The sequence below is a fragment of the Labrus mixtus genome, chromosome 15 (genome assembly GCF_963584025.1).
Source record: "Labrus mixtus chromosome 15, fLabMix1.1, whole genome shotgun sequence".
Classification (NCBI taxonomy): Eukaryota; Metazoa; Chordata; class Actinopteri; order Labriformes; family Labridae; genus Labrus; species Labrus mixtus.
In genome coordinates this window covers 19,038,609-19,052,092 of record NC_083626.1, presented here as the reverse complement: position 1 = coordinate 19,052,092, position 13,484 = coordinate 19,038,609, and the positions used below count along the sequence as shown (strand labels likewise).

The 13,484-nt window shown below is 41.7% G+C and overlaps 2 protein-coding genes across 4 annotated transcripts in view; one reads left to right on the top strand and one right to left on the bottom strand.

The window, feature by feature from the left end:
* Positions 1-7,738, top strand: part of nkain4 (sodium/potassium transporting ATPase interacting 4) — a 41,220-nt gene extending 33,482 nt beyond the window's left edge. Inside the window, exons 6-7 of one of the 2 annotated variants that reach the window (XM_061057225.1) lie at positions 5,580-5,664; positions 6,963-7,738. In XM_061057225.1, the coding sequence (XP_060913208.1) occupies positions 5,580-5,664; positions 6,963-6,972 (95 nt within the window). In that variant the 3' untranslated portion in view covers positions 6,973-7,738. The remainder of the gene's footprint in view (positions 1-5,579; positions 5,665-6,962) is intronic. The other variant, XM_061057226.1, reaches the window with a different exon arrangement.
* Positions 7,739-9,316: 1,578 nt separating this feature from the next.
* On the bottom strand, positions 9,317-13,304 carry birc7 (baculoviral IAP repeat containing 7). 2 transcript variants are annotated; one of them, XM_061057222.1, is made up of 7 exons: positions 12,316-13,285; positions 11,492-11,591; positions 11,258-11,339; positions 11,068-11,113; positions 10,196-10,405; positions 10,038-10,103; positions 9,317-9,902 (listed from the first exon to the last, which is right to left on the bottom strand). In XM_061057222.1, exons 1-7 carry the CDS (start codon positions 12,854-12,856, stop codon positions 9,703-9,705), a joined length of 1,245 nt encoding a protein of 414 aa, XP_060913205.1. In that variant the 5' UTR covers positions 12,857-13,285; the 3' UTR covers positions 9,317-9,702. The 2 variants fall into 2 exon arrangements, with proteins under 2 accessions (XP_060913205.1, XP_060913206.1); XM_061057223.1 differs by lacking the exon at positions 10,196-10,405 and having other exon boundaries at positions 12,316-13,304.
* Between the last annotated feature and the right edge of the window lie 180 nt (positions 13,305-13,484).

Here is a 13,484-nt window from a genome sequence, read left to right as displayed (position 1 = left end):
AACAAAACAAAGATAAAAACAACAAAGAAAGCTTTAAGGAAAGGTTGATGAAAGAGAACTTTGTGTGGAAAGGGAACATGTTAATTTTTATTGGTTTTAATTATCTGGTTGTTCTCTGATCCTCGCTGTGCTGGAAGAGAGCGCTGCTACATCCCTTCCAACTGCTAGCCCTTTGTTATTGTAATCAGCCCTTTGCCTGCACAAACACATACACGTGTATGTGGTCATGAAGGCACAGGTGCAGAGACACACACACACACACACACACACACACACACTGGTAGCAACACAAAAAGCAGTCAAGGCACTTTGCTGCTCTCATTTCCCCCCTCTCATTTGATGTGAAGATTAAAGCAGGTTTTTGAATCTGGCTCCCTGGCTGCCTCAGCATCTCTCCTCCTACTCTGAACTCTTCCCTCTTCTCTCGCAGGCTTTAGTTCTGTTCCCGTTTCTCCACATAGATGGGAAAACCATGTGTCAGAATCCAATTTCTGTGTGTTTAAGCAATCTCTCTGTCCCCTCTCCCAGCTCAGCTTTAATGAGGTGTGCTTGTAAAAAGTGAGAGGTCTCTGGTCACTCGTTGTGTCAGCCTCATTAAGCACGTGCTGGTCAATAACTTCCACAGTTGATTGAGTCTCGCCAAGAGAAGAAAGGTAGGATGAAACCTCGGGAGAGACTTATAGATGGGACATAGATGAGGGAAATTGGGAAGAAGGCGTTCGTCAGGAGGGAGGAAATGGGGCAAAAATGTCAGAACAAACAACACGAGACAAGATGGGCTTTAGACAAATATGGAGATAAGACAGGATTCCTCTCTCTCCAAGCCCTCTCTCCCTCTCAAGGGAGACGGATGAGTTAGATTTGAGTGCTCAAGCTTGCGTGAAGAATAGCTGAATGAAACACGTTCACACACACTCGTAAGAAGCAAAGAAGACAAAATGGACAGAATAACAAGCATCATATACTATCAGCTCAGTTTGACATGGCTTTCAGGCTTTGTGTGTGTGTGTGTGTGTGTGTGTGTGATTCCCTTCCTCATTCCTCAATTGTACTACTCTTAGCGTGTACATGCACTCCTGTCCCCACAAGGAGCAGCATGTAACAGTGTGTATTGGTGTTGTAGTGTGTACGTGTTTGTGTGTGTTAATTTGTTACACGGTTATCGGTGGTGAGCAGACACACCGACTGAGTGAGTGGTGGGGAAAATCCTCTTTGTAAAGTAGGTCATGGAGTTAGAAGCCTAGCGCCGGGATAAGCTCGCTTTAGCATGTCTGCTAATTATGCCGCCGCCCTCTGTGCTGAGTCACATCCCCAGAAAATCCTCCGCAGCAGACGGAGGGACTGGAGGCGCTGGTTAGATCTCTGGGTGGCAGTGTGTCTGCAGGTGGTAAAAAAATATGGGGGTGAAAGGTTAAAAAAAAAAAAACTAAATACTGTTCAGAATAATTTCAAACGTTGACTGTGAATGGGTCGTTTTTCTGGGACACATCATGACATGCAACTGAACAAAAAAAGCACAGGTGTGAATACAAGAATGAATGGTGGCTAAATTCCATTTAGCTGCTTAGACTTCAGGGCCCCTCTATTGTGCATGTTGGCTCACCGTCACACTGGCTGTGTCTCAGTTAAGGATCCTTCAAAGGCTGAATTTGAAAACTGAATGTGTTGCAGTGTTGTGTGTCGTCTCATTTCAAAGGCTTCTTCAACGGGGGCCAGGAAACGCAGCATTTTCTCCATATCTTGATGCGATATCATAGGGATATTTGTCTAGTGTTGTACACGTTTGGCTGCCTCCACAGTAGTGCAAACCCAATCAATCCACATGTAAACCAAGATGCACATACTCCCCAGGCTGGTCTACCCCAAGCCTTATGGAGCACCTGTACGATATTTAGATGATTGAATGTATCGGCTAGAAGCATCTTTTTTCCCTTGAATAAATATTTCCCTGAAATGTTGCTGTTAACATTCCAGCTGGCAACTTTTGTTTCATGTTGTAAGCTAACTACAGCTATCAGGGCTTTTTACAGCAGGGTAAATGCTGATGACAGAACACGAGTCCTCTGTATATCAGATTGTCAGATTTAACAACAGTCAGTTTGTCCTCAAGGGTCCAAATACTGAATCACAGTTACTACAATTGCCCAATGTGACACTTAAATAGAACTATGACAAGTTGTCTGCTTTTGAATAGGCCTTTTTTTCCAAATTATTTTTTCTTCTTGTAATAAAAAGGAAATCCACATAGTAAGGGGAAGATGGTTTTAAAATAATACCGTTTTTAAAATGAGCTAATCGAAAAATCTAAAAGAGGCAGACGTCACTTGGAAAAACACTGATTGTGTGACTTTTTACATCACAGTGTTTGTTGATAATTGTTTGTGTGAAAGTCTCTGACAAATCACCCACACAGGTGTTTTGACATGTGCTGCTTGATTAGCACCAGACTGTAGCTAGGATGACTGACAGCTTCCCGTCTCACCTGCTAGTTTTTCTTCTAACCAGCGTAAAAAAAACTGACGAAATGACGTCAGTTTTTGACGACGAAACACATTCCAAGCTTTGTTTTATTTATCATATAAATGATGGAGGAAGGACATTATGACTGGGTCAGTGCACGCATGCTTATACATGACATAGAATAAAAAGATGGGGGTTGCTGTTTGTCTTCTGTTTTTAAAGTAAAAAACAGCTGATGCTTTAACCAAAAGAATAATGACTTACACCAAATAAGAAAAAAATAAACCATATTTTCTAAATCTGTGTCCTAAAATAAACTCTACCCAGTCCCCTAGTCCACTCCGGAGCTGTTCTTTTTTTTTTTTTTTTTTTTTTAATGGATTATTAACTTTAACACACTCTCCGTCAAACACACCTGAAGTTTTCATATGCAAAATAACTGTGCATTAAATCAGCTGAAATAGTCTAGTAGCACATAAAGCTATGATGGCTGTGTAATGGTGTGTGAGGATGGAGATGCAGTGCTGCAGAGCGGAGCCAACTATGAAAAACTCCCTTACATATCCAGTGTGTGAGGCAGCGAGAGAGAGAGAGAGAGAGAGAGAGACCACAGCTTTGTATGGTTTCTTACCATTTGCAGCTTAACAGACAGGCTCTGAAGTCTTGAACTGTCTGCCCTTTATCTCTCCCTCTCTTTGTCTCTGCCCTGTCTCCCCTTGTTTTTCTCGATCTTCCTCACACTGTGCTCTTTTATTCTCACCCTGTGTTTCCCTCCTGGCTTTTATTTTTGCTTTTATCTCTGCGTCTGTGTTTCATGTCTCTGTCCACACCAACCCTTTCTCACACTCGCGCACACGCACACACACACACACACGCACGCGCGCGCTGGAAGATTCTGCTATATGTGAGTTTTTCTCTGGGTTCAACACAGGTCCTCTGATTTCACTCAGTTTCCACTTAACCTGAAACATTATCATATTGCATTACTCCTTGCTTGTTAAGGGGGCACCACATAAATGTCTCAAGTATTGACCTACATACCTTTCATTTCTTGAAAGTGTCCACACAAGTAAAAATCAGCACGTCTCCTCTGCCTGAAAGAAAACTGACCTCCCCCCTATTCAGTGTTACAGGATCACACACGCAGATCAACTGCCAATATCTGTTTCAAAAGGCACTAACCGTACCAGAGAGGACAAACTGAGTACACTGTTTTCATGCTGTAAGTTAAATTTTCACCGGGTATGAGCTTTTAAAAGAGTGCCAGCCACCATGAAAATGCCAAACATTAAGAGGAGTGCTTGGGCCATCTTCCAAGAATGAACAGGCCATTTGAGCCTGCAGCTTTCCAGCATTTCCTCTAAGCAGCTTTTAATATTCATTTTTTTCTATGTGATGTATGCTTTTAAAATTGAGCTTTAGAAAGTCTCAAACATTTTCAACCACATAACAACTAACATTAAACGTCACTTATTCTCCATTGAGACAATGGAGGATCAGTGTCAGAGTTAGACCGTTGCTTGTAAAGATTTTTAGGAGAGAGTTGAAAGTGTAAATTAACAGGCTGTCTTTAGAGTATGTAGGAGGGAAGGAGCACACGGTTATAAAAGTGAGCACCTTATAATAAGACGTTGTGCTCTCCTGTTGTAATTGCAAAATTCTGAAAATTGCTCTCCTTTGAGTGCTGCCCAAGAAGCACGAGGGACAGGAATTTGGCTTTTAATTTCAAGACGTCCTGTCAGAAATGGAAATTTTGACCTATTTTTGGTGCTAGCTTAAACCACCAGTCGATATATTTTCATACTCGAGAGATTCTGAAAATCTGTGCCACATTTCACATTGAACTGTGCAAAATTTGTCACAATACTTGACACTCCGAAACCAAAGTGTTTGGATTGACAGGCTGAAGGATGGACCGGTGCACCACACCGCCTTCCCCAGAGCTGCCAGTGTGTCTGAAAATGGCCGCCATCATAATCATCTGACTGTATTTATTAGCACAGTTTATCAGGGAGGGTGACTGGTCCCCACCTGCTTATAATAGGAACGCACTGGTACAGAACAGATCAGCAAATAAGGTCTTTGTGTGTGTGTGTGTGTGTGTGTGTGTGTGTGTGTGGAGATGAAATGGAGAATATCAGGAAACCAGGGCAGGGTCAAACACACACACACTCTCTGAACACCCTGTGGCTCTCTTCACTCATCCTGTCTACATATCAGTATTCAGCAGACCACCGCTGACTCCTCTTATCAGGATGGAACTGATTTGGCCTTACAGTAGTTTCCATGGCGGGCGTTTCTCTGTTTTCTCCCCAAAGTAACAGATCTGCCTATTTTTCCACTTTTTTCCATCCTCCTGAATGTTTATGTGGTTCCTTTTTCCCTTGAATCAGCTTCAATCTCAGCCTCACGTGATGTTTACAGATAGCTCCTGGGCATGCTGGCCTCTTTCACATGAGCCCCTGAAGCCTAATCTCTTTGGCCCCCTGTCAGTCAGACCGACAAGCATGACACACACACCCCCCCCTCTCCCCCCTCAGCCTTTGTGTTCTCTCGAGAGTCCCCCTTCATCTCCAAAAAAATCTAAATCTTTTTCAAAAATAGAAGCATCCCTTTGGTCGCCTCACTTTCTCCTCGTACATGACACCCTTTTGCTCATCTCCACCTCCCCAAGAGCCTGAACTCATGAGTGTGAAAGTAAACAGAGGGAGTAGGAGCGCGCTCTGCCCATGGCTGAAGGTCACCTCTGTTTCTGAGCGATAAAAAAAGGGCTTTGGCTATTTTGACAGCTGGCCAGCTTTCACCTGTTCCCCTCTGGCTGCAGGCGGATACACAGATGGGAAAAAAAAGTTTGAGCAGAGCTGTGTTTTTTTTTCTTCATCCTGTTTTTTTGTTTACCTTTCAAAGTTGAAACACAAAATAAAACACTTTTACTGTTCTTTGCAAGCTGCCTCCCTTTTAAAACCTCCAACATTACCTCTTCCACACTTCATCTGTTTTTCCATTTCATTTCTTATACAAGCTCATATTTATCATTTCATTGTTTACTTCAGTGTCTTATTTTGTTTTTGTCTTTTGATTTACTCCATAATTTATGTTTTGAATCCTTTTGTTTTCAGTTGATTTTATTGGTGGATTTGACCCATTCCCACTCTACCATGTCAATGAGAAACCATCTCATCTCCTCTTAAAGCCCATGTACCTGTAAGTATGAGTGTGCTGTCATACCACCATGTGTTCACAGGCACCTTTAAGAGCATATTCATGCACTGTACACATTTCATCCAAATATTCACGTTAATCACGTTTGATTTCAAGTTGTTGCTGTTTGTTCCCTGCATGTAATCGTTTCCTGTTCACAGTTAAACTCCTCAAACTGCAGACAAATAAAAACAAGGGAGAAACTAGTCAATACTCAAGGCCCACCTACTCTCTTGTCCCAGAGCTTTTGAGTTTTTTCAGTTTCCAGGAGGCCACAAAATAGGGATGCACAGATGTCCCTGTTGAACAACATTGGCGCCTCGGCAAAAAAAACGTGGCCTGCACCAAGTCAGAAGGCAACGTGTAACTGTTGAGTCGTGTAAATTCAGTGCTTGAAAGCTAGTTTACTTAACTGCTGATACAAAGATTTTTTTTTTTTGATTGAGCAGAGGAAGTCACCTGTCGGACAAACTCTGATTTGTTTTCATGGTTAACCGTGAAAGAAAATGTCGGCAGTGTGTGAGTCTTACGTCGTATCTGGGAACGATCAGTGATATGCTGCTTATAAGATATGTTCCAGTAGAATTTCAGGAGGAGGAACCGCCAACAACAACTAAAAACATATCAAATCACACGTCTCATTTAAAGAAACAGACACAAAGAGTTATGAAGAAGTAATGAGAAGACATTTGTATCTTAAGCAGCAGTCTGCTAAATTGTTATTTTAAACACAATTACCACATCGGTCCCAAGTTTTGTAAATCTGTGTGTTTATATTACAAAACTCAAACACAAACTATCAGACGTTTGGCTGACGCTTGCTGGCTCACCTTCAGGAGATTTGAGTCATGTCATGGGAGTAAACTTCTCTGAAACATGCTGCATCCTGTCGGAGAGCTTCAGGGAGAATATGCAGACCTTTTAATGACACTATTGTTTTTTTTTGTTTATGCTTGTAGTGTACATGTGGTTTCAAATACCCCAGGCAGCAACTGGTAGATTCACATGGAGAAAAACCTACAAAAAATCTGTCCAAAATTGGATTAATCTTTTAGGTTGTGGAGAGGACTTAATAACAATAAGCCCGTGAAGTCAGGTTATAATTCTCTGCCAACATGACATGAATATTTGATTAGCTCCTTGACAGTTTAATCAGCTCCCTCTCTAATGGGAGGGAGGACATTTTCCCCTCCCCAATCTAGTGGGAGTTATATCTTGGAGAAATCTATCCAGGGAGGTGTGTGTGTGTGTGTATTCCCTAAAAACCTCTAACTTTCTGTCCATGTTTCTGTTCTGTGCAGGTCTACGTAAATAGAAGAGAAGAGCGTCCAACGGGGAGGTGACACAGCAAGTTCCCACGGAGACAAAATGGCTGTTTTGACACAAACATCCCAGTGCACGGGGGGGGGGGGGCACTACAGACATTCCACCTCCTCTTGATTTCAGTCCTTTAAACATGTCATTTACTGGTGTGTGCCGAGAAAAAAAACCCAACAGCCCTCAGTGAGAGTCCATTGTTTTCCATAATGGGTTCAGGAATGAGGGGATTACAGTGAAACAAAGCCTCGTATTTTGTATTTAGGGAAGTATTACTCGTTTTCTTTGTATTGAGTTTCCATCGCTGTGACCTGCCTGCAATGATCTAAGTTTTCCCGAGAATATGACTGTATAGAACTTGTACAGTATATAAATACATAGTGTATGTAATCAGGGACTACCCAGCATTCCCGCTCTGTGGTGCTGCGTCTTAGAGGTCTCAGTGATTTAGCATGTTATTGCTGGTTTGGCTCAGATCTTGGCCGGAGGGCTGAATTACAGTGCAGTCTGCGGAATGAGCCATTGTGCGCTGCCTGTTTACTTTAGGCCAGGATCTGTGCGCATAAATACACCAGCAATGCAGGAAGAGGCAGGGGAGTGGAGAGGTAGAGGAGGGAAGGGGGCGGGGGGGGGACAAAAGCACCAAACCTACAGGGGGAAGGCATCAAAAATAGAAAATGTAAATAATGGAACAAGAGTGAAGGAGGACTGTTAGATTTAGAGTTGAAATGTGAACTATCATAAATGCAAAAGCGTGCAAGAGTTGTTAAAAAAAAAAAACAGGAACAGCATGTGAGTCTTAACTTTTTATTTCTGGAGTTTTTTGTTTTTTTATTGTGACTATTTTCACCACCAGTCAGTGTCTGTGAAGTGTCTGATGTTTCAGTAGAAGACGAGCTGAAAGCTTTGTTTCAACTTCAGCTCTTCTTCTGTAACTACTGACACACCGGGCTGCTGACAGAGGGTGATCATTACACACACACACACACACTCAAGCAAAAGATTACACAGCATATTTTTAACTTCAAGAAAATGATAGAAGTTTTTTTTTTGTTTGTTTTTCTATTCACATTGCACACAACAGTGTCGGGTTGTCTGGTCTTCTGTGTAGAAGTAGCATGGCTGTACCTGAGTGAACCAGAGCTGTGTCTCCTGTCTGTCTAGATTCTCAGTGGTGAAGAGTCTCAGTCGTGATTGTTTTATAGCATGTTTTTTACAGGGTTTGTATTGTAATTATGTGTATAACATATTAAGCAATGACTAAATAGCAAAACTGATGTCTGTATGTGAGCTGGTGAAAAAGTAGCTGAAAGTTGCTTACTCAAATCGATGTTATTCTGACCCCGGCAATGAAAAAACACATCTCTGTTTAGGGTGAGCTTTACAACATGTGGGTCATATCTCCTATACTGGTTGATACAGTAGCACTTTTTATGTACTTTTTAGTTTGTGTGAGATCTTTTAGACCTGAAGCCTGTTTAAATGTGTACCGTCGCCTTACTTACTTGTGTAAATCACTACTGCCCTCTGGTGCTCAGAGCGTTCATGCACAAGTGACAAGGCTTACACAGGTGTGCGTTTTTCATAAATCTTCCAAATTGTTCCTTATTTTTCTTTTTTGCCAGAAGAGTTTCACCGGATAGCCAGTCAGTTATTGTCTAAATTAAGAATAAGAGCTTTTTAAGCCACTACACATAAATCCAGGATGTTTAGTATGTTGCCTTTTACTAAAGTGCTAAATTTAAAAATGTATGCCTAGCTTCTTTCTTCTTTTTTTTTTTTTTTACTTTAATCAAAAGATTTGTGAACAAAAAAAAAAAAGATGCTTTCTGTTTATTCTTGTCCTGTTTGGTCAGTTTGTCAGAAACCTAAGAATACTCTGAAGAACGTTTGTTGCCTCTGTGATAGTAAAAGTTCTTCACTGCCACATAACAAGTATCAATCTGTCATGACTCTGAAAATCATCTCACCAATTTTGCTGGCTAATTTCAGAAATATGAGAGGGAAGTAGTTTTTGGTTTGATCACCTCTCTGTTGGCAAGATGCAATAATGAAAATGCCATAATTGTTTTTATAATTTAAAGTTTACACACTTCTTAAAGGCCTCATGGTGTGTGCGTTTCTGTAAACACAAAGCACCTCATATTGTAACTTTATCAGTATTAGTAGCAAATGCTACTAAAAATGTCATGTCAAAACAAGTCTTCCTCTCAGTGCAATACAGCCTCCTTCTAAAGCCCTGTAAACTGGAATTAGTTGAACCTGTTACACTTGTGTATATGTGTATGCTAGTCCCACTGAAAAATGTTCACCTGTTTGTGGATTCATTTAATTTGTATAGAATGTAGGAATAACTTTTTTTTCTTATTTCTTTTTTTTGTGTTTGTCACCCCAACTCCATGTGACCTGATTGTTTTATGCTATTTATCCAGAATTGTGCTTTGTGGTCATGTAAATAGGTGTTTGTTAATAAAAGAATGTGTGATCTTTCACTGATTGTGTGTCATTCAGTAGGACAAGTCATGTGTGCCAATTGTGAATTGCAAACAAATATTTTAAGCAAAACTCATTTTGAGTAGCTTTAAAAAAAACTATAAACTCCGACAAGACAAGCAACCAGCATGATTATTATTTTATTCAATAATAACATGGGTAAATAAGCATAGAGGGAAACGTAGTGTCACTCCTTCAACACCTGTCTGTCAGTTTCTTCTCACGTCAGCCTCAGGACATGAAAGCTCGCACACTGCCTCTGATCACAGCTCTGCAGATGGGGCAGTGACGCAGGCTGGCAGCACAGTCTCCACATACCACCAGATGTCCACAGGGGATGAAGACGATGGACACCAGTTTGTCCATGCATACCTTACATGTCCTCTCTTCCTGCAGCTGCCTGAGCAGCTCCTCTGGACTCGGGTCCTTTACTGATCAAGAAAACAAACACACACACAGAAAAGATGAACACACTGTTATTACGTATAAGCTTACCTATCTAGACAAGAAACCCATATATCAGCAGCTCTGGTTGATTTTAAAGGAAAAAAAAGCTTTTTCCTGACCTCGCTCTCTGATGGGGGTTTGTGTCCTCGTATTTCCTGCACTTGTACCCTGCCTTGTCTCAGGCTCTAAAGGAAACAAATGTGGAAAACATCAGTTCACATACTGCTAACACCATCTGTAAGTGAATTGTGACTACTGGGGACTTTGACAATGTGACCTCTGCTCTGTTGCCCCCTCTCTCCTTCCTCCTGCTCTGCATGCAGCACATCAGTGACCAGGTTAGATACAGAGGTGTAGTGCTGGCCTGTCAGAAGGTACTTGGTCTGGACCAAACTCTCCACCAGGCTGGCTTCAAAGCCCATCTGCAGCACTGTCTGCACCACAGGAGACAGCATGGCAGAGGAGGTTGCCAGACCTCCGACCATATCTGGGGGATGAGAGAAGGGAAGTTAGGAGACGAGCCCGGTGACCATTGAAGGAACTGACCATCAAAGAAAATACAATGAATATTAATAGAAGTTACATACACAAGGGGCTGCCTATTCATTGCTTGGGGGCATAAATGACAGAGCAATTATTTGTTGGATTATAAATGGATTGTAATTGTGATTCCTTCATTGTAAGGAGTAATTGCTCTCGCATGACTTCAGCCATGAACAGAAGCCTATAGCAAACACTAGCTCAGGTAATTGGGCATGTAGTCATTTCATTTTCTGCAGACTTGCAAAGAAAAGTGATGGACCTGCTTTATTCCAAAGAGTCGTATTACTTTGGAAATGTGTATTGTTATCAACTGAATTTTCCACTCAGGCATATCTAAGGATAATTGAATCAACCGGTTGCTACCTTAATTTCTCTGAATATATTACCTGCAATGCAACCAATAAGCTTTGCTCAACCTTTCCCTTTTTGTGTGATCAAAAGGGGTGAAAAGTGAATCATTGTGTTGCAGGATAAATAGAGATAATTCACAGAATCAAAGCATACTGATACATTGTTATCAAGGTCTACTTGGTATGAATTGAGTTGACTAAAGTTCCTGGTATGTGTGTATTATTCACTGCCTTGTTTCAGTTTTACGTGACTTACCATTTCTTGATCCAACATCTCTACCCATGGAGCTCTGGGATCCACCCTGAAATCAGATTTTATATTCACAGTGAAAGTCATGAGTGGTTTTGCATGCAGCAAAGTGTCAAAACTGTCATTTGTCAGCGTGCAATATAATGTGCCAAACAGATTCTATTCTGAGCAGATAAGAGGGATGAAAGGCTCTCACCACAGTCTCACCCAGGTGGAAGTGAGCATCCTGGATGTTGCTGATATAGTCCTGCCCTCTCGACTGGATTAAAAACTCACATCTGAGAAAGGGGGAGACATCGGTTTATGATCAGCTACAGCAAGAATGCAGAACACAGAATAACTTGACACTAAATGTAGTTTGTAAAAAATAGATATTTTCAATTATTTGCCCCAATGTCATTCTATGCCTAGTGACACTCTCTGCAGTTACCGTGGAAACCACTTGGCATGTTCCTGCCAGGGGTCGTCTCCCGGCTCCCAGTTCCTCAGCCCCCCATCACAGTAGAAGCACTTGACGTTGTCACCATGACCTGTCAGGATGAACAGGACTACAGTGAGAAACTACAGGTGCATCTGAACATCTTTACATCTGAGCACAGGGAAACTCGTTTAACTCATTTTATCCTTGACAGGGAAAATGGCTATTTGGGTGAATTTTAAAAGGTATTTATCTCAAACTTCACAGAAACTTAGCTCAATGTAGGGTTGGAAATAGGGAGCCTGGAATGCTTAGAAGTTGAAACAAAGTGTGTGAAGGTGCACTTTGGTTAAGAACACAGAAATTCAATTGGGGGGAAAAACTAGGGACTATTCTGGAAGTAGGAAAAAAAGCCTTTTTCAGGCGGCTATATGACAGTGGAAATGCTAAAAACATCGACAAAGTCATGTTGCTGAAAAGCCTCCTTCACCCTGAAACATCTGTTTTTGCTGCTAGTGTTCATTGTTCTTAGCTCTTTCTTTATGATGATGATTGGTCTATTGTTTAAGTATAGGAATTAATAATACTATGCATATAGCCTGTGTGTGTTGCCTGAAGCTGTGGATCCATACTTCTGTAGCAGCCCCAGCTTTGTCCAGGTTGTTCTGTCCACAACATCATGAGTCAGCAGTACAATTGAATCAGCCATGAACTCTCACAATGAGAGGTCACTCCAGTTGGGACTGGGTCAGTGCTGATTATTTTACTGAAATATGCTCAAATGTTGCTCAAAGCAAATTGTATTTTAAAAAACTTTACAGTGAGACTATAAGCACCTGTATAGAAAAATCCGGCTCTGACAAGGACATCTGGCTGGACTGAGGCCTCGGTGGGCCAGTTGTGGAAAGTAGTAAGCCGGGATTCTTCCGTGTCCATCTCTGGGTAAACAGCTTGTCCAGCTGTCCCCTGGTCGTCCATAGTCATCCTCTGGAGCTGACTCAACAGCTGTCCATCCACAGAATCTGAGGATCCCGTTTGAAGTGGAATATTTCCTACAGCTCGACCCAGGATAAAATGACAAGTGGGGAAATGCCTCTGGTGCTCGATGGCTGGGCTGTCCCCGTGCACCCAACATCTTAAAATCCCTCCACAGCAGAAACATTGGACTTTATCCCCAGAACCAAGGAAGAAGAAGCCTGCCTTGGCCAGCTCTCCAGATGTTACAGGAGCATCTGCTGGCCAGTTGTGAAAAGTTCGAATCCTCTCCCCTTCCCTCCTCATTTGAGGATCCTCGAGGATGTGCAGCACAGTACTCCTGTCATCCATCATTCTCTGGCATGTGGTTCTTCCTCTCCCTTCTTGTCCTGTTCCAGTCATCCCTTTTGCGGTCCATAGTGGAGCACACACTGAAGGTGAGTGCAACACACTGCTGAAATAATATGATCAGCTGCGGGGGGCCTGCACAGCGGCCTACAGGAGACTGCTTTCCAGAAAAGCCACCAAATGCCAGAATGTTTGCTCATTGATGCTTGAATGAATGAGAGCCTGAACATGCCATTTAGCTCCGCCTCTAACCATGTAATGCATTTAAGTAGAACCCTATGGCCAATCAACAAATATGACTGTTGAAGAGATATTGTAGGGATTTAAAAACTTCCATTAAGCACTGGGTAACTATTAAGCATAAACAAAAATAAAACAATTTAAACCTATATTATTTCAAGATTGCTGGAAACCCGTGTTGCTCTTTCTTATGTGAATTATTGGATTTCCACAAAAGCAAAGACTTAATGTCATATAACAAAGACATTTTGACCTTAAAAAGTACTATAAAAAGGTGTCTCTTTTGCTATCTTATTAGTGCTGACTCTTGTCATTCACTCTTTTGTGTGTTTTTATCCTCATGGGCCAAGTGGACCGTCCTAAGCGCTTGGATTTGTTTGATTAAGATGGAAGATGATTGTATTTAGTATTTAAATGTGTGAAATAATCCATCAAACAACAA

Excerpts from the sequence above, each read along its gene's own strand:
- birc7 (XM_061057222.1), bottom strand. The coding sequence starts at position 12,856 with ATGACTGGAACAGGACAAGAAGGGAGAGGAAGAACCACATGCCAGAGA. Across the intron at positions 11,592-12,315 it reads AGCCGGATTTTTCTATACAG|GTCATGGTGACAACGTCAAG; the intron begins GTGCTTATAGTC and ends TCATCCTGACAG. Across the intron at positions 10,104-10,195 it reads GAGGGGGCAACAGAGCAGAG|AGCCTGAGACAAGGCAGGGT; the intron begins GTCACATTGTCA and ends TGTTTCCTTTAG.